This window comes from Eulemur rufifrons, chromosome 18, assembly GCF_041146395.1.
Source record: "Eulemur rufifrons isolate Redbay chromosome 18, OSU_ERuf_1, whole genome shotgun sequence".
NCBI classification, from domain to species: Eukaryota; Metazoa; Chordata; class Mammalia; order Primates; family Lemuridae; genus Eulemur; species Eulemur rufifrons.
The window spans coordinates 66,732,822-66,755,751 of NC_091000.1; the positions used below are offsets into that span (position 1 = coordinate 66,732,822).

The window sequence follows — 22,930 nt, forward strand, 5'->3', positions numbered from 1 at the left end:
GAAAAGACTGCATGGTGCAGCTGGCAGAATATGGGCTTTTCCACAATGACCTGGGTCAGAAGCCCAGTCCTATCCTGACCATTTGCCTATGTGACTGTGGGCCAAGGGTGTAAAACAGGACGGAAAATAGCCACAATGCAGCTGTGAGCAGAGAAGGAATTAAGGAATTAAGTTACAACTCTATGTAAGAGAATATCTTATATAATACTGAATTAAAGAAGTAAATCACAGCTTATTTGTGATATGATATAAAGGCTGAAAATAGGTAGAACTAAGTAATATATTTTAGGAATAATTTCTTTGAAAGAGAAGTAGATTGACATAAAATTCAGGAAATGGTCCCCTGGGTGAGAGGCAAGGTTGCTGTGACTTGGGAGGACATTAGTTATATTCTCCGTCCCACCTGGGTGATAGTTACGCAGGCGTCCACCTGACTAAACCGTACACATGTTTAACACACATACATACACTTCACAAAACAGATGAGAGAAAACACCCCACAAGAATTAATCAAAGAAACTTTCAAATGTGTTAAGAAATATTAGTTTATTTAACCAGTTTTCACAGCTGAATATTTATTCTATAAAAACTTTACAGATTGTACAGTTTATATATAGTTCAAACTACTGAACAAAAAAGTAGGTCCCACAGATGCAAAAATACTGTACCAATCAATCCAAGGTAAAGGCAGATTTACACACTGTACAGCTCTCCACATGGCCGGGGAGGTGGTCAGTTCTAAGTATAAACTTCAAAACTGTACAAAAATAAGGTTTTGATTTTATTTCGCTCTTCATACATTCAATGTGATTGCAAGCTCAGAAGCCTAACTAGGAACAGGCCTCTGCGGTCTGGAATCAGTACCCACTCCTGAAAGGAACGCACGTGTCTACTCACACAGGGCATCTTGGATACCGTGCTGTACTCAGCGTATTGTGTAGACAGAGCAGAGACCAAGAACATTAAATGTCAAATATAAGGTAGTTCTTTTTTCTTGAAAGGAGTTTCTCATTTAATAGTGTGCCAAAAGAATTTTAACTTATTAAATAAAATATATTCTAAGTGAACCTAAAAATTATACTTTATAAACATAAAAATACTTTATTTTGGTGTAATACATCAATCATATCTGCAAATAGAAAACCAAAACTGTATATAAAGTAGTATTTCTCACCCAGCAACAAGAAGCACTTATGTAGTTATTTTTCAAAAGGGTCAGAAAAACTATTTAAAACCCACTAGGCCTAACTTATAACTTAGATATTCATACTTAAGCTATTCAGTGATTCACTAATACTGCAAAACAAGCTTTCTTCTAGAGAGACAGTGGTTTCTTCATGTTAACTGGGTAAGAACCGGACATATTTAAAAAAAGGAAAAATCAATCGATATCTCAGCATGAATCCTAAGCATTTGTTTGGTTTGGGGGTATGCTCATCAGTGGACTTTTATCAGAAGTATGTATCCTAAAAGAAAAGTCTTACTTTTGATTTAGAATTTTCCATCTCTGAGGTATTTGTACCTTCTTGGAGACAAAGGCAACGTCTCAAATTTTTCTGTATCTCTATCTGGGGCAGGGATGGTGAGGCTGGCTAATACCCCTTTAGATTCTGTGTTCTAGGAGGAAAAAAATGAGGAAAACAAACATTATTCCAGACTTTCCTGTCATCCAAAACCAATAAAACACAGCTCTGTCTTTTATACAGTACTAGCCAAAGAAAATAAAAACGAGAGCCTCCAAGAGCAGTCTAGTGCTCACATTATACTTTTATACTTGTGTGTATGTAAGTATAAAACAATGACGTTTGGACAAAGAAGCTTTGTAGTTATTTATTTTAAAGTTACAGTACTTAAAAACTCCTTGATAATAAATAGCTTGGATGTTTCTAGTCCTGCTTCCAAGCGTGAGCAACGGGTGAACTTGTTTCAGGCTGAGGACGGGTGAGGGCAACTTGGAGCCAATTCCACTGTCATCAGGAGGCAGCCTGACCATCAGAACTCGTCGATCTTCCTCTGCAAGTACTTCAACATGGAGTCCATCCCTTGGGCAGAGCCCCAGATTTTCTTGAGCACTTCGCACTCCCTCTCGTTGGCCTGTTCCAGCTCCATCTTCATGTTGCAGCGCACAAGGGCTTTGGATTCCTCGAGCACCTGCGTGCGACAAGCAGGCGGTTACCAAGGTGACGTCTGGAGACCCTGCTCTGTTCCTCCTCCCGATTTATGAGGCCATTCTCAAACTTGAGAAATGACCTGTCAAAAAGGTTACCAGACAGTTTTTCACAATATACATCAGGCCTAGTTTATGAATAAAAGCATATTTCACACTAGATGGGGGGTAAATTCTCAACTTTAAAGTGGCTGTTAAGCCATTTCAAAAGAGAGCAGGGGCTGCCCGCGAGCTGGCCCTCCTCAGCGCGAGGCCGGCCCCGACCCGCACTGCGGCTGCCCCGGCGGCCCTCGATGCTCCCCGATACTCCCGGAGCGCCCGCCAAGGGGATCTTCTAAACAAAATTTAATGTTAATGTTGTTGTTCATAGGGCTCCAACAGTTTGCATGGGAGTTGTGTCAGCTAATATTAAGCAACATTTCACCCTGCAATTTGCTAAATGCAATCTTGTTAGAAGATTATTCTTCAGCATATTATTAAACAAAAACTTAGGCCCACTGTGGTGGTGGGGATCCAATCGTGTGATTATATGAAAAGGCTTGGGAAACGGTAAAGAATCATATCAATGTTGGTGTAGACGTTCATAATGGGACAGCTGAAGTCACTAAATTTCACACTGAAGTCCCTTCCCTTAATTCCGGGTATCTGAAAAGGGACGACAGGCAGAGCATCTGGGGCAAAGACGCCAGGCGCAGCTCCTGGCAATATTTCACGTGAGGTGGCGCTGTTGGGGCGGACGGGCAGAGCTCAGAAACACTGTCAGAGCGGGGAGCTCTCTGAAGGAAAGTGTTCTATTTTTAAAAAAGCAGTATGTGTAACAGAACCGGTCAGACGTACAACTGGATTACATGAGGCAAGCTCCTTAATTCGAACCATGACTTCCTGGGTGAAGGTCCCGGGCCAGAACACCTGGGAGACCAGGCCCTTGCCACACGCCTCCTGTGCGGTCAGCTTCCGCCCGCTGAGCAACATTTCATTTGCCTGCAAGGAAGAAGAGTGGACGTGGTGTGAAATGCCAGGGGAGGCAGGCAGGGACGACCCGGCCTGAAAACTCACCCCTCAAAAATCCAGACCGAGGACAGGCGTGTGAGAACACCGGCCCTGGCAGGGACAACGCGCACACCTGCTAGGGCCAGCGGGCAGGCCCCGTGCGAGGCGCAATCAACTGTGCAGGTGGGAAAGTAGCACACAGGGCAGGTGAGTTTCTAAACACAGAACGTGAAGGGCTTATTTTATGATGTAATGCAGAATCACAGGGACTGAACAAAGAGATCTAAATTAGAAAAGGTCTATCTGCCGCTCATCTCATTTGAAAAGGTACCAGCAGAACCTCCTCTCCTCACCTGCCTTCCTGCCCTTCCCACTCGCAAACTCACATAACGCACAAAACACCCTGGGGAAATAAGGCACAAGCAAGGTTGGGGAATTTGTAATTTTAAGGATCTGAACCAGGCGCAGAACTACTTCAAAATACTTTCTGTATCTGGGAGGGGACAGCAGTGACTTGTTCCCCACGTACAGAGAAAACGTTCTCACGGAAGTGACTGTGTCTGCTGGAGTGCACCCGGGAGGCCACACTGTATCACCTGGATATTAAAAGAAGAAACTACTGAGGACCTGAGTGTGTCCATAATTTCTGTAGTCTGCTTAAGAGTCTGATTATAGTCACTTCACATGACTTAATGGAGAAAGCTAACATTTGTTTTTGCTTAAAAAATGTGTATATATACGAAATGGATTTTAACTTTGTCCTGGATTCTAGATCATTTTTACGGTCTCACACAATGCGCGTGGACTGGACATGATCCCCAGGACGGGCTCGGCGGTGCTGAGGTACGGTGAGAAGGATCTGCCTGACCAACTCCACACCAGCCTGCGGCGACCGCTGCCCGTCCGGCTTCGTCTTGCCTGGTTAACCTTCCTGACGCGGATGGTCTTGAAGAAGACCTGACTGAGCTTCTGGGGCTTGGGCAGAATACACTTTTGGTAGGTGGCTTCCTTCTCCAAGACAGGCAAAATCTTAAGGAAAGGCCCCAAGTCACTAGTCTGCCTGTCGGCTGACAGTTCCCGCACACTGCCTTCCCCCGTGCGGGTGCTGGCGGCTCAGGGACACTAGCACAGGGTCAGAGTCAGCAAGGCACATGCCGGCTCATTCGCTGCTCTTTCAACACAGGCGGAGACTGGAAAGCAGGGCTGGGGACGGGCCCCTCGCAAGAAGGGCTTGCAAGGTGCTTAATTATCACCCAGTGTGGAATCTGTTATTTGAGCTAAGGCTCGGACAAAGTCCTGGGTGTTTTGAGGAATTTGGAGATGTTCTTCAAAACCCCTGAACTGAAGAGCCCCTTCTCAGTGAGAAGAGAACCCACAAATAAAGAATGGATACCGGGTTAGCTGTTAGGATACTAACAGTTCTTCTAAAGGCAGATTCAAATGCAGCGAGACAGGGTAGACAGAACAGGGGTTCCTGACGCAACGACGCGGCGGGGAAATGCTCTGTGGTAACCGAGGTCCCTTTTCTAGATCCCGTTTCCTTCATTCTCAACATCCGGTGCAGACAGCACCCCAACCCGTCATTAGGCAAAGCATGAGTGTGTTCTCAAGAGCGACCTGAACCACAGAGCCTCAGCCCGGGCAGGGGATGCCAACGACCCCGGCCGCGCCCCTCCAGACCTGTCCTCCGCACTCAACTCTGGAGCCTGGCTGGAGTCCTTCCCTCCCTCCTCTCAGTTTTCTCTATTCCAGAAGGTTTTGGATGCGCAGGACAAGTAGGGGCAGTCCTGCATTCGCCAAGGGCAGGAAGGACAGGACTGATTCGAGGTTGTTAATGTTTTCTCACGTAGACCCAGGCAGCAAACTGGTCTAAACTACAGTCACCAACACAAAACTGAAGAAAAACATTCCCTTGGTGAGATTGGCAGGATTAACTATCCTCAATCTGAGTGCGCATGTGCTCACACATGCAGCTTTCAGCAGTCTGAGAGGCTCCAAAGTGTTACCAAGTACCGGATCCACAACCATGCGGTCGCTGGGACCTTGAGCGGCTGCCACTCGTCCGGGGTGGCAGACCGCACAGAGACAACTGCAGACAACCTGCCGCACCCAAAGTGGGCAAGACTGTCCAGCTGTTTTTTAAGAAGTTCCTGTGTAGCCACCCAGACAAATGAGAAATGCCAGAGAAAGCGAAGAGAGAGGTCCTTCAGCGCAGTCAGGATCACGGTAAGAGGTGCGGTGAGGAAACGGGGAGCTGCAGGCCTCACGGGGCCGCTGTGGCACACGCTGTGCCACTCACTCCCTCGGGCCAGTCTCTTCCCGGGAGGAGCTTTCATGGGTGAACTCAGGGTAAGGACAACAGCCATTGGCTGGGCGCTTCTCCAGCCCCGCACCCAAGCAGGTCCCCAAGAGCGGCCAGGTGCCACACGGCACCAACTTCTGCGCTCCCATCGGCTGAGGTTCCTTCAGGTGCCAACCGCAGTGCCTCAAACACTGCCGAGCCCACAGGCTCACAGCAGTGGCCCCTAAGCCAGGCCTGTGACTTTGCAGAGTGCGTGGCACGTAGCAGGCACCCCGTGAGTGCTGAACCGCACAAGAGACTCCCAGGCCACCTGCGCAGCCTGCACCCGCCGCGTGGTGCCAGCGCTCGCTCCCCCACGGCGGACGCTGTAGGAAAAGAGGGCTGCACGGCCCGTTTTACCCGCACGTTCTTTTTATCCTAATATGATCCCTTTGGCTTATCCACCTGGCAGAGTTTTGCACACACCCAGCAGGGAAAACCAAACTTGCTCGAGTCTCGCCTCAGGCTGCCGAAAAGCTCAAATACACAAAAAGCTTATGAAAGGAGCGACTTTTCATAGTCACTTTGAACAAGAGTTGTCACAATAGCATCTATTCACTTTCCGTACAGAGCTTTTGTCAAATACTCTGCTCAGAAAGGAGAGGCTTCACGCTGCGGGACGTGTGAGCTCTCTGCTCTCGCTCCAGAGCGTCTCTCACCCTGCGCGACTGACTGTCTGCTCCGCATGTGGGGCTGGCTGGCGTTTTGTAGGGTGCTGAGCAGCAGCACCCCGGCTTCTGCCGACTGGCATCTCCTCAGTTGTGACAACCAAAAATGCCCCCAGACATCATCCCCTGCACCTGCAGCTTGATGTCAGGGCTCTCTCCCCCCACGGCGGACGCGCTAACAACAGGAGAGCCTGCACAGCTTGTTTTATCTGCATGTTCTGTTTATCCTCATAATAGGACCCCCGAGGGTGGGTGGACACTGCCCCAGTTGAGGGCAGCTGCTCCCGTGGCAGCAGAAGATCCCAGGGGGAAGCAGACACTAAAGATCCGCCAAGCTCTGGGGAGCGGAGAGGGACACAGCTGACGGAGGGCAGGCGCTCCAGCCACCCATTCTGCCACACTTCGGCCCATCACGGATCTCCCTGGCACGTGCCCGCTAAGACCTGCACCCCTGAGCGGCATCTGGCCTAAGGGCTCCGCTTCCAAAATGACTTTGCCCAAAATGTGTGCTTGTTTACTACTTCCCCAGATGTGCCTTCCCCTCACTACGTACAACTGGAAAGGACAGAACCAGACTTCGACCTCCTCTGAGATAACTCAAAATGAGTCTAACATGATCCTACTGATGAGGATGAGTCTCTGCTGACAGAATAGGAAGGAAGTGGGAGGAAACAGTCATCACTCAAAATGAACTGAAAGTAGTTTTACTGATAATGACTTTTTACCATGGGAATCGGGTAGTGACAAGTGTGTGCAGCACGGTGGAAGGGACAAGACCAACAACTCAGATGCACCCCCCACATCCCTCCGTCTGTAAGAGACCGAGCACCACTCGGGAGGAGCACAGATGTGCCGCCCAGATGCCCTGGCCAGACAAACTGCCCAGCTGCTGGGAGTGCTGTCAGAGGCCCCCGAGAGCTCCCCAGGGCCTCCCCACGGATGGGCCCTTCCCAGGGCTGTTGCACCCCATGCCGAGTGCGGAGGGGCACCTGGAACCGCTGGAGGCCACGCAGGCTCCAGAGCCCCCATGGGTTATGTCTGTCACCCTCTGTCCAATCATGCTTCCTCCTTGCCCTTCCATGGATGCTGACACCTAACTCACCAAGTCCTCCTTCCCCAAATCCGTCTCAGCTTCCAGAAAAACCACCTCGTGCCAGGTGGGAATGAAGAGAAAGGTGGTGAGGAGAGCCATTTTGGTGCTGGGCGGCTCCCCAGCTGGACGGCAGCAGGGACCAGCGCATGGGCCAGGGGAAGCACCCACAGCACCCAGCACAGGCGGCTGCCCACGTGCTGGCACTCTCACAGGTGACGGAGCAGGAACTGCCTGTTGCCACTGATACAGGCAAAGAGGCACCAGGCAGCAAGAAAGCAGAGCGAGCCGAGACCTGGCTGCAGTGTGTGCCACCAAGTTCAGACAATGTTAAACACCTACCGGAGGAAGGTCTTTAGGCTGCAGTGGTGGGAGGAGGAGGGCGTCCTAAAACTTAGTGTGGGGGCTTTTGGATGAATGCCCAAAACTTGGAGGCCCAGCCTCCTCTGAGCCTACAGAAATAGCCCACCCATCCCTATTAAAAACAAGTATTGCCACCTTGCTTGAAGGTCATGCAGGGTCTCTCTCTCTCTCTCTCTGCAAGATGCTGTTGCTCCCCCTAAGACCCGCCCCATCCCTTCTCCTGGAATCAGGCCCGTAACTCTCCTCCTCCTCCTCCTCCTCCTCCAAAGGAGCTGCATGGCCCAGCCAGGAGTGCTGGTGGGAGCTGTGAGAAGCCTTGTGGGCCTGAATTCTAACGGCACCTAGCCCAGAACCCGACCGTAGAGTTGGACAGGAGAGTTCACTGATTCGGGAGCTCTCCCGAGAGTGTGATTTAACCCCCTGGTAGGTTCCCCAGGAGATGGGGTGACCTTGCTCCTGGGATGGCTCCTAGAAGCACTGAGACAGCGGGGACCCAGTTGGGTGAAGCTGACAGGCCAGGACTGGCATGGCCTACTCTGGACGGTGGGACAGGATGCCACATGAGGCTTGTGGCCAGTGCCAGAGCGAGGAGGGCAGCACAGCCCTGGAGCCAGGCTGGGCTTTCCCCAGCAGGGAAGGACGTGCCTGGAGAGTTGACTGGGCCCTGGGAGAGAGAGAGCGCCTGGTCCCGGGTCCCCAAGTGACCACGCATGGGAAATGCTTGCCATGAGTTGAGTTCCTTCTGCCCCGCAGGCATGAGGTCAGGAAGGGCCAGCGGCAGATACACAGAAGGCACAGCAGAGCCGCCCACGTGCAGCCATGTGGGGGACTCCCCGTGGCCAAGCGTGGTCTGTGCGTGGGTTGGCTCGCTGTGTGGGTGTGCAGGCCAAAGCAGGGATGGCAACTTCACCGGAGCCTCACCCAACAGTGGCAGAAAAAGACAGTGGTGAGGAAAATGCCCTCAATGGGGGACACACCTGGTCATCCACCTGGTGTAGAGGAAGTGGATCAGGTTAGAATGATACTGACCCCTGGCAGTGGTGTCCTGGACGGCTGGTCAGGGGCCTAGAGGACCGGGGACAGGGCTGGGACAGAGGCATGCAGACAGGTGGGTGAATGGGAAAGGGTGCGGACTGCCGTGTCACATTCGTGTCCACCAGAGAGCCTCCCCCACGGAGGGGAACCGACTATGTGAGACAGGTGGTGCTGGCCACCTGTGCCAGCAGGACGGACACATGAACCAAGTGGCTGCAGTGTGAGGAATGTAGCTCAGCAGCACAGACTGTGACCCATCAGGGCTGATGTGGCTACTGTCACTGCTGAATGCCCAGCTGAGCCACCAGCATGGCTTCGTTCCTGAGGACACAGGCCCATTGGCCCCTGGTGGCAAGGTGACTGTTCCAACAGGGACGAACACTTCCCCTGGGTCTGCCTCGCCTGTCCTGCCTGCTGGCCCTCAGGCAGCACCACTCTCTGAGGCTATGGAGGGTCTGGTCCTCCGTGCGGAGTGCCACGCCTGCAGAAGACCAACCTCACAGCAAAGAACTTGCGGGAGAGGGCCCAGGACCAGGGGGCCCTCTGGCTGAGTCACACATGGCACCTGCAGAAGCTGCCGGCCTGGCGGAGTGCCGGCGTGACCTGAGACACACCAGTGTGGCGGGGCGCACTGTGGGACGGGCACCACCTTCTGACCTGCAGTGCCCACGGCCCACCGACGACCTTTATGTGGTGCCCTGGAAGGACACATGTGCCTGGGAAATAGGACGGAAGCAGGTGCCTCTTGGGCCTCCCTTGCTCAGCTGTGGTAGTAAGTGGACAAGAGCAGCGATTCTGGCCTGAGCAGGGCCTGGTGACCAGCCTCAGAACCCTCGGGGATCTGGACAGGGAGGCGGGGCCGAGGGGAGGCTCTGGGACCAGGAGTGGCCGAGGGATCGCAGTCTAGCCTATTACCCTTCCTCCTCCTCCTCCTCTTTTACGTTCATTCCTTTATTTTAAACTTTCTGTTTCCAGAATACGTTTAGATGCATGGAAAAAAGACAAAAGCAGTACGGAGGTCCCATAACCCCTCCACCCCACCCTCCCAGGTTAACACGTTACACTGACACCATACTATGAACTCAACTACAAACCTATACACATTTCACTGGCTCTCCCACTTGTGCCCTTTCCCACGAGGACCCACACTGCCTGAGCTGTCCTGTCCCCTTGGTCTCCAGGCTGTGATGGTTCTGCAGTCTTTCCGTTATCTTCTCCAACTGCAACACCTTGGAGGAGTGCTGCTCAGTATGTGCAGAGTGTCCCACAGTCTGGGTTTAGCTGACATTCCCGTGATGAGACCGAGGTGACGCCCATTCAGCAGGAGGTCCACGCCGCCATGGATGCTGTGTCTCCCTCAGTGCAACGTGTCAGGGTGTATGGGGTGACAGGTCTTATTTCCGGTGAACTCTGACCACTCAAGGTGGTGCCTGCCGGGCTTCACCACTGTAAAAATCACTATTTTCCCCACTGCAGGTGATGAGAGGACGGAAATATCCTTTGTCTCATCATACTTTTACCCACTAATTTTATCATCCAGGTGGTTCCTAACTAACTGAAACACTTATTACTGTTTAATCTCCCTCCAAGAAGATAGCTCTTGGAACCCAGAGGACCTGCCCCCTAACTCTGCATGAAGAGGTAGATCCGAGCGGCACAGGGCTATGTAGGCAGGAGGCTGTGTTGCCATGGTCCCTCCAGGAAGACTTACTGCCTGGCTGCAGGTGGCGCTGGTAGCAGACGGCCTCTGGCTCCTTCAGGGACACCCTCAGCTGCAGACAGCCGCCTGTCCACAGGCACAACACCCTTCCTGCGCATTCCACACCCAAGGACAATGGACGTAAAAGAACCAGCTACTCTGGTCCACTGCGGGGCAACTGGGGCAGGCCATGTGTGCTGCAGAGCTCCCTGGGGGGTGGCTGAAGCTCTGCTGACTTCTGCCTCTGTCTAGTCCTGCATCCTGCCTGACCTCCCACAGGTGCTGACCACTGATAATCCCCCCATGTGCCAAACCCATCTTAGTGTCTGCTTCTGGAGAACCTGACCCACAGTACCACCTCCTGCCCTGTGTCAAGGGCTAAGGAATGACACCTGCATACACGCTTGATAAAGCACAAGCTCCAATACAGATGCAAACTGTTACCATGAATGGATCAGCTTAAACAGTTAATTAAGTTGGACAACAACTCTCTAATCCTATGCAACTTTGTTTCCTTTTAAACTTGCTTTCTTTTAAAAGTGCAGCTTCTAGGTTACTAGGGAAAGAACTTTTCAAGTGCAAACTCTGTTGTTTGGGTTACAAACTGGGTATTCACGAACAGTGGATATACTGTTAATTACGGAAAGTTGCAGGGTCCTTAGTGAATAAATTTGTTCTCCAGGGAATGATGCAAAACAGTGTCAATAACATTCTACGAACCACAATCCAAATTATAAGATGGAAAGTCCCCACAGAATGACACACTGTTTATCTTTAGAAAAACAATAACCAAACTAGATTTCTTCAGAAAGTTTTCTAGAATGATTTTTTTTTTTTTTTTTTTAAAAAGGTACTCACAGATGCTCCTCCCATAATCTTGGGAAACATAACGGTAGAACAGCCATCTGGACTCTGTCCGAAGGTAGTATAGGGTGTTTGAAACCAAGCCTTTTCGTTAGCCCAGACCACATCACAAAGAGGCAATATGGATGCTCCTAGTCCAATGGCCGGGCCATTTACTGCTACAATAATAGGCTTCTTAAACTGAATGAAAGTATTCACGAAGTTTCTAAAATGAAAAATAAATGGGGAATTACTCAAAACATTGCATATCTGAGCAAAGGAAAAGTCTATTATGGAATTCAATTTACCAAGATGTAAACTGTACAGAAATCACCAAGAGCTGAGATTTATTTAAGGCCTTCCCCCAGCAGTTGTGGGCCCTGGACTTCTTCGCTGTGTGTTGTAAATGCTTGGTGACAGCTGGGACCCCAGGCAGGAGGTGGCTGCACTATGGTACCGGTGCAAAGGCTCTGGGGACAGGCAGCCACAGGCTGTTCTTGCATTTGCAGGTGGCTCTTGGGCTCTATGAGCAACACAACTTGCTCCTCAACCGGCCTTCCCGTGAAGAGGAGCCCAGTAAACATTCTGGGCTTCATACGACCGACCGAGAGGCTGTCCCAGGGAAAATGTGGCATGGGCACTGCAGACTGCCTGGTGCTGACTGCACGGGGATCAGGGGCCAGAAACCCTGGGATCTGGCCTTGTCTATGGCTTTAGGCAGCTCACTGATTATTTGGAAACGACTACTTGCTGAGTTTATATGAAGTAGACTGAATGGCCTGGGGGAGGCGGAGGTAAGAGTCTCCCAGGCTGGCTTAAGACACGAAACTGGCAAACAAGAGCAAGTGCCACAAGGCACACACCTGCGCACCGCCCTGTGCTCCGCTGTGGGTACGGCCTCAGCAGGAGCTCAGAGGACAGCGAGAGAAGAACTGGGGCAGCCTTTGGGGAGGATGCTGAGTTTTATTAAACCAAGCCCATAATATTTCTGGATTTGTTTTAGGATCAGGCTGGAAAAGTATAGGCTGCTGTTCAATTTAGGGTAGGCTGGCACCACACTGTGCTAGGCTGGCTTAGGGTGAGAATCTGAAAAGTACGTGTAGGACATAATATTTAGATAGTGATCATAAAGCTTGTAAAACAAAAGCCGCAGGAGTCTGGAGAGTCCGTAGGTTGTAAATCTAATTTTGACCACAGACTGCTGCAGTGATGCTGGCATTTCTATCCCCCCTGATAAGGACGAAGGTACCCTCTCTCTCCTAGCTCTGCAGGTGTTATTTCGAAACACTGGAAAAACCCTGTATAAAACTCAAGCCTCTCCCCTCCCTTGGTATGGACGCCCTTTTGGCCTCCACTCATCTGCTCAAAATAAACAGCATTTTGCCACACATGAGGCTTCGTGTATCTCTCTCTTGGCTCAGAACCTAACATTTGGTGCCAAAACCCGGAGGGCACACCAGGTGGACACGACCTCCAGGACTTTAGCAAGCAAGGCTTGCAATTCGGGAGGCAGCTCGTCCTGGGTCTATTCCCGAATCCTGCCTTCCTCTGAGTCCCTGGGTCACCAGTAAGGTTTTCACGGATCTTTGACTAAGTTGAGAGGAACCAGTCTCCTGGGTTGATTATGTCCCCTTGAGCCACTAACCTCCCTTGTCTCTGATGAGGTGGCTGGGAGAAGTCCTGAGCCATGCAGGGGTCCCTCTCTAACTTGTCTCTGACCCTGGAGTGTAGGCAGGGCATTCTAGCTCAGCCAATATGAGGTAATTGTCCACCTGACCCTCCCTGAGCCAAGCTGAGAGGCAGACACTGGACGGGACCCAGATCTTCCTTGCTGACCTCCAAAATCTACACCGAGATATCTTGTTCCTGGAGAGTGGGGAGCTCATAAGCTTGTTCTCATTCTCGTTTTGAACTCATCTTGACTCCAAAGCCCTACTAGCAAGCCGGAGGACCCCCGGCCCCTGGGCCCTTCACCAGACACAGGGAGGCCTGGTCCGACTTGTCACTTGCACTTGTCGCTCACTCATCACTCCCATGCCATTCCTTCATTCTAGGGACACCTAGAATGGGTCACCCTTACTCTTTCCAGGAATGTGGGAAACTCTCAGTCTACTCCTCCTAAAACTAACCCTCTGGGGTGCCTCCTCCCAAGTCTCAAAACACTAAGTCTCATACAATTTCTGTCACCACGATGGCAAATGGCCTGACATTTCTTTCCTCCCCCATGTGTTGTAGCTACTCTCTCTTTCTCTCTATACATCTCTCTCTTTCTTCTTTCTTATGTTACATGACAAGGAAACCTGGCCCAAGAATCAATCACTTAATCGCAATGCTATTCTGCCACTCAACCTTCTGTTGCCACTGGCACAGCAAGGGGGTCTAAAGTTCTTTATGATCACTATCTAAGTATTACGTCCTATACATACTTTCTGGGTTCCCACCCTAAGCCAACCTAACACAATGCACTGGAAATGTCCATCTTCCCCACACTGGAAGCTGACTTTATGTTCAGAGGTTGTTTCTTGCCATGATTTCACATGGTGGAGAAAAACATAAACACACATCAAAATAAACAAAAGACAATCCCTTTAATGCTGTCTGAGTTCTGGATCAGAATTACAGAATGAATAGAGCTAGCTTTCCACTTGCTGGATTCTAAACCTGATCTCCATCTTCAGTACTGAAAGTAACAATCTAGATGCTCTCTACGGTTCAGCAGTTTAAAAGCTAGAGCTATCTGTTCAGGGTCCTCTGAAAACCAGGACTCAGCATCTCAGACATTTCCCCCTTCAGCTCCCTAGATACTGACAGGAGGAGTCCTAGATTGTTTTGCAGGAGACAGGTTGGGGACGTGAGAAGGGGAATGTGTGCATGTGAAGAACAGGGGAGGGGGGGGCTGAGAGTTTAGTACCTCTCAAGCCAGCTAGGCTGACCTCAGCCTGGCCCAGCAAAGTCCCCAAAGTTTGCAGGATCTTTGCATTAAGCAAGAATCGACTCACTCAAATGAACGAGTAGCACTAAGTCTTTCTAAATGAGAGAGCCTGAGGAATCGTGAGAAAGATCACACTGGGCTTTAATGATACAAAGAGTCAGACAACCTTTTAAGTAGGCTCTTGAAATGAGCCTAGAAAAACCACATGAAGCTACTTCCGTTGTGCTGCCTTTTGAGGATTTGGGGTCAATGACACAAGGTGGAAGTACATTTCCTAGGCCCAGTTACTGAGGACTCTTGAAAAGGTAATACTTCATTGTCTCCATGATACAGAGCAGAAACATTTCCTAAATAGGTCTCCCTGGTTCTCACCTGCTCCTATGAACAGGGGGCAAAGCAGAAACTGCCCCAGGCCTGACACCTGGAAACCATGGACTGGGTGACAGATTAATATGAAGGGCATGATCAAAATCAGGGTAATAATAACAGAGAAATAGTACAAGGAATTAATTACTTCATACAGAGTTGCCCCTTCTCCCAATATGTTTGTATGAAAGAGCTTCTAAAATAGACATTGAAAAAATCAAAACTTAGATTTCAACAGGTTGGAGAAATTTTCTGGAACTGAAATTTTATTTGTGCCCGGAATGATAACTATGACGACTTCAGTGGAAGCTGGTGGTTTTCTCTGGGAGGGGCATAAATGAACCAGGCAAAGACCACCTTCCCTTTTAAGAGGACAGGAACTGGCCATTCTGAAAGATGAGCCCAAAGATACCAAAAATGAACATGGCCTGCTGCACAGAAACTCATTTTATTTAAAAAAACAAAACACAGGCCGGGCGCAGTGGCTCATGCCTGTAATCCTAGCACTCTGGGAAGCCAAGGTGGGAGGATCGCTTGAGGTCAGGAGTTCAAGACCAGTCTCAGCAAGAGCAAGACCCCATCTCTATAAAATACAAAACCAAACCAAACCTTCAAAGAAACGCTTTTCTGTCTAGGAGAAACTTCCCAGGGCCATAAAAGCCTAGCCAAGGGAACTGCAAATCAAGCCACGGGCTATCGGAGGTGGGAAAGTGGGAATTGCCTTCAGGCCCTGCTTTTGCTGGACCTCAAGCAAATGTAATTTTTAAACTTAAAATCAAAACACATGAACATTGAAATATGTGCAATGCAACATACTGAATTTAAATTTGTTTCCTTGGAATTGTTTGTGCATTAAGTTCAAGGCTATGCTGGCTATGGCAGGGAAGGAGAGAGATAAAATTACTTTAAAAATACCTTAAAATTAAACAAAATTCTTCTCTTGAAGAACACTGAGTAATTCACAAGGCATCAAATAGTTAGAAAGTCACATGAGCTGATGGTCTAGGAACTGTCTGGGGAAAATGAGGCAACAAGGAGTAGCCAGTGGCTGCCTTTTCTCAGCCGAGTGCTCCCTTCCTCGGAGGAGGTCAGGTTCCCCGGGATGTCTGCTTGCTGGAATCCTCTGGCCTCCAGGGGCCACTCATTCCCCCACCCCGTCAGGGGAGAAGACACCTGCTTCTGGGGACAGGCGGCTCCTTGTCCTCCAGACACTAAGTGGCAGCTACTAGTTTCAACAGGCTTCAAAAGCCTAATGTTGTAAACTGATTCATAAGAATTTTGGTTTTAATCACTAAAGTAGTGAATATTTTCATTACAGTTAATCTGCAAATTCATCATCACCACTAATTCTGATCACAAAATTAGCTGCCCCAGATACCTGACAACCTAATGTTTGACTTCATTTTCCTCTTTCCCACTTTTCTTCTGGAAACTTATTACAATGAAGTCCTTTGCCTCAAAGTTTTAAATAATTCTGAGACACCAGAGAAACAAAATTATACATAGGAAGAGCTTTTGTATATAAGCCAATTTTATCCACATAAAAATTAATTTAAATGCAAATGAGTGAGAGGAAAGGTTAAGTGAATCCGGTGTAACTAATTATTTTTCTGATCCTGCCAGAGTATATTAACAAAAATTCACATTGACAAGAATACAGTCATGTAAAGAACAAGCAGGTTTCCCTACAGCAGGATTTGGCGCTTTTACTAGAATATCAATTCAGCTTTTTGTGGAGAATTTTCATCAGCTGATGAAAATAAACTTCTAAAGTTACTCAAAAGTTCAACACATGAGATCTCTACTTGAATGTCTTGGTCTCTCTCTCTGCTTTTACTAATTCCAACACCACTGGCCGTATCCACCGTCCAGGGTGATCCAACACTGGGGGGAGTGGGCTGCCAGGGTGAGGCACCAGCAAGATTTACGAGGGGAGCTCAAGGGAAAGTCCACAGGGGAACACGGAGCCAGGACCCAGAAGGTAGTGCTGACAAATCCTATGTTCTTATTGCAGCAGAGGTACCCAAAGAACAGTATTATGTGTAAATTCAGTGTGATCTCATGGGAAATACATAACACAAAATGACCATGTGGGGCAAATGGTTTGTATTTAAGAAATGAAAATTAAATTCATGTGATTCATCCTGACCGGGTGGTCTAATGATGCAGACATCTACCAGGTGTCTTGGAGGTGCTGCTAATCTGGCAAGGAATCCTGCACATCGATCGAGAAGTTTAATCTTAAATCAAATAACAAGATGGGGTCCCATCTAGTGGGCCACACATTTGAAATTATTTGGGAGACCAGAAAATAGTACTTAATAAGATCAGCTTATAAAATTTCAAATTATTTCTGGAAAAAAAAATATATATTATAGCCTAAAAAATGGTAATGCTCAAAAGATTAAGGAATAGAAATCACCTAAATACATGTGTATATCATATAAGAAATATATTAATTTTGAAAATGATTAAATATGTTATGAAAGGCCAAGGCGTAGGTTCTAGGACTCCTCTGCAGTCTATTGCCCATCAGAGTCAGCGTGGGATAATCTGCCAAAGGGAGATGCCCCACCCGAGACCCACCCAAACAGAAAAAAGTGCCCCTACCCATCCTGCTGTGCACCTCTAGAATGGTTTAGGGGACCAGAAAGCCCAGTGCCCCAAAGGCAGTGCTCGGGTTCTCAGCCAGCAGGAGCCCAGGATCTACCAAAAGAAGCTCGACTTCCACACTCCAGATATCTGGGGGATTTGGGGAAAGATCCAAGCCACTTTACTGTCATTTTGTAAGTCTGCCTTCTCTTTAATTTTTCATTCTGCTATAAATTAAAAAGGCAGACACAAAGGGTTTTGGGGGTCACTTAGGAAGGTGGGTACGGAAGTACAACAGTCTTTCTGGTTGGTGACTGGGTTTCATTCATTTTAAATAAAATTCATCTCTGAAAAATAAGACACTTTCAATCATACAGTATAGTGATTAGTATGATAAATGAGGGGATATGTTCATAGCAGAATTAGGGTGGTTCTAGGGAAAGCTTTTTGTACTGGTATGATACAGCTGTGGAAAATCCAATAACCGAGGAAACTGAAATATCTCAAAGTCATACTGTTACATGAAAAAAGCTGCAAAGCAAAAAAGTACAATTACATTAATTCAACAGAACTAAACATAATCTATATTACTCATGTGTGTGTGAAACATATATTTGAAAATGCGTAGATCAAGAGATCTATTGTGTATCACGGTGACTACAGTTAATAACGATGTATTTAAACTTGAAAATTACTAAGGTAGTAGATTTTAAGTGTTCTCACCACACACAAAAATGATAAATGTGAGGTATTACATATGTTAATTAGCTGGATTTAGACATTCCACAGTGTATACATATTTCAAAACATCATGTATGCAATTTCTATTAGCCAATCTTTTTTTTTTTTGAGACAGAGCCTCGCTCTTTTGTCCAGGCTGGAGTGCCGTGGCGTCAGCCTAGCTCACAGCAACCTCAAACTCCTGGGCTCAAGCGATCCTTCTGCTTCAGCCTCCCAAGTCACTGGGACCACAGGCATGTGCCACTATGCCCGGCTAATTTTTTCTATAAATTTTTAGTTGTCCAGCTAATTTCTTTCTATTTTTTAGTAGAGACGGGGGTCTCACTCTTGCTCAGGCTGGTCTCGAACTCCTGATCTTGAGCGATCCTCTCGCCTTGGCCTCCCAGAGTGCTAGGATTACAAGCATGAGCCACCGCGCTGCCTGGTCTATTTGCCAGTCTTGAGCCCAGAAGCTTGAGCCTGCAGTATGTGTGCCACGATCATGTCTGTGAATAGCCACTGCACTCCAGCCTGGGCAACACAGTAAGACCCTGTTGCTGAAGGAAAAAAAAAACCCAAAAAACCCCAACTAAAAATACAAACCAAAATGTTTAGAAAAATGTTGGGGAAGACATGCAAATTAACAGTGGATATCTTGTGGATGTTAAGAGAAAAAGGGGGACTTTCATTTCTTCACTTTGTATTATCTAGTTTGCTGTCTAGCTGAAACCTAGGATGAACTTGAACAAGAATTTACACTGCTTGTACTAAAAAAAATCTTTCCACGTGATGTTATGGAACTAGCTTGTCATAAAGCCTAGACAATTTATTTTAGAGTCAAGCAAATGGTAAGTCATTATTTGGAAGAGAATCCATCTTTATTTAAGGGCTGAGGACAGAACACACTCAGAGCACAAATAATGGAAACTGTTGCTATACATTATTGCATACTTTAATCATTAGAACACTCCTTCAGCACTTGCTGGGCTTAAGCCAGCCTTTAAGTCAGTTTTTTGCCCAAGGCAAGCAGTAATTCATGCCAGGCCCAAAGACAAGACATGATCTAATTAATCTTGCTACTAGTGTCTCTCAGTGGAAGACGTACATTTTATTCTCAAGGCTTGTTTGGGCATGTTCTCTGTGGATTGGCACACCCAAACCAACATTAAAAACACACCATTTTTACATACCTGATAGCTTCTGCCATTTTAGTGCTTTCTCTTTTTCTGTCATCTGTCAAACGTCGTATAAAATAAATAAAGTCAAGCCCACAACAGAAAACGCTGCCGACGGCGCTGAGCAGAACCAGCTTGCTGTCGTCGGCAGCCGCCGTGGTCAGGGCGCTCTGGACTTCCTTCATTACCTGAAAATCACCAGAAGTTAAAGTGGCAAAGAGTATTTTGGGTATAGAACCATAAAAGCATTTAATTACTAGATAATATGGACCTATAAAAGAAAGGCATTCGTGGCCTGATAAGAGTTGCCTACGTGTATCATAATTTTAATTATTTTGCAAATTTCTTATTTTCTGTAACCAGAGATTGGGTTGCTGGGGACAGTATAAACATAACCACATAACTAATTATAAGTAGAGTATAATTAGAAAGACGTGAATCTACGTTCCCTTAATATTGCTATAGTCACTGCGGCTCTTGGTAGATAAGCCAAGTTACATTCACATCACTGGGCATTTCTCCAGTTTGGACAGCAGGTGGCATATTCAAACCAGTTGAAAGAAACTAGTTCCATTTTTTTTTTTTTTTGTTTTGTTTTTATATAAAAACCTAGCCTGCCACACTTGGGACAGAAACTTAAATACTTTGGTACACAAGTGCATTATTAAGTACAAACACATTAGCATGGAAAGGATATTTTAGAAGGGCACAAAAATGATTTAAAATGGTCTCTAAGAAGCATTTAAAATAACCAACAAAGGGACTCTGCAGTCTAAAAATGTACCAAGACCCAGCTTTGAACTGATTTCTTATGTGATCCTTCCTTGCCAGACACACCGACTTTCTGTATGTACTTTGGTCTTCTTGCCTGGAAAAAACCTGACCTAGCTGCTCACAATGGAAAACAAACCAATACTAGAACTTAACATTTTGGTAAACTACAGGGCAGGTTCTGATACTCCCAATTCTAGATACTTTATAAAATTCCTTTTCGAACCTTGGCAACCGCCAGCCTCCCGGTCCTTGAGCGCTCAGCTCTGAGCACGTGCTGAAAGCCCTGCAGCAGTGCGTTCTGCTGCAAGTTCTGAAGACTAGGAATGATGACAAGTGTTCTGATGGGACTGGGACCCAGGGCATTTTAATTCTGTCTAACACAGAACCCTCTAAGACTCTGATGAAAGCGAAAGCAAAGCATGTGTGCACACACATTTCCATGTGACTTCAGGGAGGCGCGGGCTCCCTGAGCCCCTGTGCCCTCCAGATGAAGAACTTCCGGCCTGGGGGGTGAACGAGGACAAAGGCACAGCCACCACCTCCCTGTTCAGAGCCCTGGTTCCCATCACAGCCCACACCCAAGGAGAACAGGGATGGACACTCGGCACACGCCTGCTGTGCCGACTACACCTCAGTCCCAAGTGTGATGAGGAGCAAAGCGCCAGCTTCCCTCTGCGCCCTACCTTCTGGAGGGCACTGGGACACGGCCGGAGGGAGGTTTAGAGAGAGCACAAAGAGGAGCGCCAATTCAGCAAAGCGGCCTGGAACACGGGCGTGGAGAAGCATGAAGCACAAATCAGCCCAAGGAGTGTCTCTCACCTCTGGATTTAGAGAGTTATTCTCTGATGATTTTGTGGATAACAAGATGTGGGTGAAGCCATCCTGCTTCCTGACGACAATATCTCTGTATCTGTAGGCACTTTCTGTTTGCCTCACACTGAAACGCAACCGCTTGTCAAAAGGCTGGTCTCTTCTGTCGTCAATAAATTTCCTTTTCCCGGCTGTCACTCCTGTAACAGATGTCTGTATGTTGGTTGTTCCATTGGCGGTTAATGCATCCATGAACGGAGATGTACCTGCCAAGAGTTTGAAACCAGAGTGGTCTGTGCTGTCCTACCACCAGTTCACTCCCCAGTGTCATCTCTGAATTAAGTAAAAATGCTCGTTACAAACCCAGGACTTAAGTTATTAATGGAAGGACGTTTGTTATTAATTAGAACCTTTAGAACATCTACAGTCATTTGTTTTCCTTCGAAGTCTGATGACTGATCTTACTTAAAAAATACAGATGGAAAGGTACTCACTGAAAAGAAGCTACAAATTTTGAGACTTCTGAAGGATGGAATTGAAGGAGAATGGGTCTCATGGAGAGCACCTGTTCCAGGTTTGAGACGTTGAAAGAAAAAAAGGAAAAATCTTACTAGAGTCGAGGCCACCTGCTGTCTAGTCAAAACTTCTTTTGAAACTTCAAGACTGACGTGTCTCTGCAGATCTGCAGCCACCACTTGAGACCACCGCCCCGCTGCGGGGCACCCGAGATGCCCAGGGCCTCTTCCTGAAGCTGCCCTGGAGGTGACTACCAGCAGGTCCGTGCACTAGGCCCAGTTCACGACGTTTTCAGACGGAGCTGTAGGCAGCTGCAACGGCGCTCCCCTCCCGCCCGCACAGCTGCTCCCATCAGCCTTAAGGTCTCCTGAACTTAGTATTTTTTATTATGACAAAGTCAAGGGTTTCATTTAACACTTTACTGGAGTAAAGATGTAAGATGTATCAGGGTAAGAATTCAAGTATTAAGGCAAATAATTATCCTCCTATCTATATGAATTGTCGAAACATCACCTAAGGTGGCAATGAAAGTACAGAGCCTTTGGATGGGGGAAAAAGGGACACACATGTAAGAAAACTGTTTCTGGCTTCACTAATAATATTAGCAATGGTAGAAGTTCTCTGAGAGGAATAACAGGAATAATTACAAATCAGAAATAATTCCTCTGAAGTGACAGAGAATAAGCCAAACCTTACTCAGAAAACCAGAAAGACTCATGAATGGACACTTCAGAGTAGCCAGATACTCTCTCTGGTAAAACAACTTGGCTTTTATTGAATTGGTGGAAGTAATGCTATTCATTTTAATCTTTTTAAAGTTTAAAAAAAATTCAATTTTTAGAAAATTTTAAAGAGGTTATAATATATGCATATGGTTCAAGAATCTAAAACTATAAAGAGAGACATGGTTAAAGCCCCCCGTCCACTTCCCCTATTTGCTCAGGTCCAGCCCCCGCTAATCGGCCACAGTGTTTCAGGGGTCCCTCCAGAGTCTTTATGTACGTACAAGAAAATATGAATATCTTTCTTCTTCACCCCCTCCTTTTAAAAAACACAGTGTGTTGTTATAGCTTATTATACACATTATGTCTTGCTTGTACATATGTAAGATACAACAACATTGTTCTATCTTGCTTTTATTCATTTGATAATATCTTAGAATTCCCTTTCTCTAGAAGGACACAGTTTCCTATTCTTTTCCAAGGCTACACAGCAGCACACTGTATGGATGTACTATAACGTGTTTTTCTAATTCACATTGGAATAAACACTACTATTCAATGATCTGTTGACAGGACAAACACTGCTATAATGTATCCCTGTGATCATTCCAACGTTGGCAAATCTGTAGGACAAGTTCCTAAAGGACTTGCAGCCAGGAGTATTTCTAACTGAAAGAGCGTTTGGTAAGATGTCAACAGTCAGACAGGGTGTTGCTAAATCCTTCTGAGGAACCTGGGAAAGATCCTTCTCTTTCTTTTAACCTTCGTCTTCTCTCCTACCAGATCCTTCCCTACCCTTTGTTTTAAAACATCCCCCAATCTCTTTTACCTTCAGAAACCCTCTCTGACCTGCTCTTCCCCTCTCAGCTACCGCCCTCGTCCCCTGCCCAGGACAGCCTAACCTGTCTACTCTGCTGTCTACACTTCTCCCTCTGTCCATCGGTCCTCAACCAACTTAAATTCAGAGCTAGAGTTAACATGGCCAGATAACCTCTGAACACAGAGAAGAGGATCCTGGGGATTCTGAACTTCGAGCCTGGGTGAGCAGGAGGGAGGGGCACCCACAGGGGAGCTAGAGGCAGCTGAGGGAGGAGGAGAGGGGGGACGCTTGGCTTCCTCCATGGTGA

General features: G+C 47.5%; 1 protein-coding gene across 4 annotated transcripts in view; it reads right to left on the minus strand.

Annotated features, from left to right (window-relative positions):
• Positions 1-527: 527 nt before the first annotated feature.
• CDYL (chromodomain Y like) overlaps positions 528-22,930 on the minus strand; it is a 178,753-nt gene continuing 156,350 nt past the window's right edge. For 2 of the 4 annotated variants that reach the window (XM_069493755.1, XM_069493752.1), the window contains 5 exons: positions 20,575-20,831; positions 18,997-19,169; positions 11,212-11,422; positions 3,005-3,148; positions 528-2,151 (listed from right to left, as the gene is read on the minus strand). In XM_069493755.1, the coding sequence (XP_069349856.1) occupies positions 1,993-2,151; positions 3,005-3,148; positions 11,212-11,422; positions 18,997-19,169; positions 20,575-20,817 (930 nt within the window). In that variant the 5' untranslated portion in view covers positions 20,818-20,831 and the 3' untranslated portion in view covers positions 528-1,992. The remainder of the gene's footprint in view (positions 2,152-3,004; positions 3,149-11,211; positions 11,423-18,996; positions 19,170-20,574; positions 20,832-22,930) is intronic. The other 2 variants (XM_069493754.1, XM_069493753.1) reach the window with 2 other exon arrangements.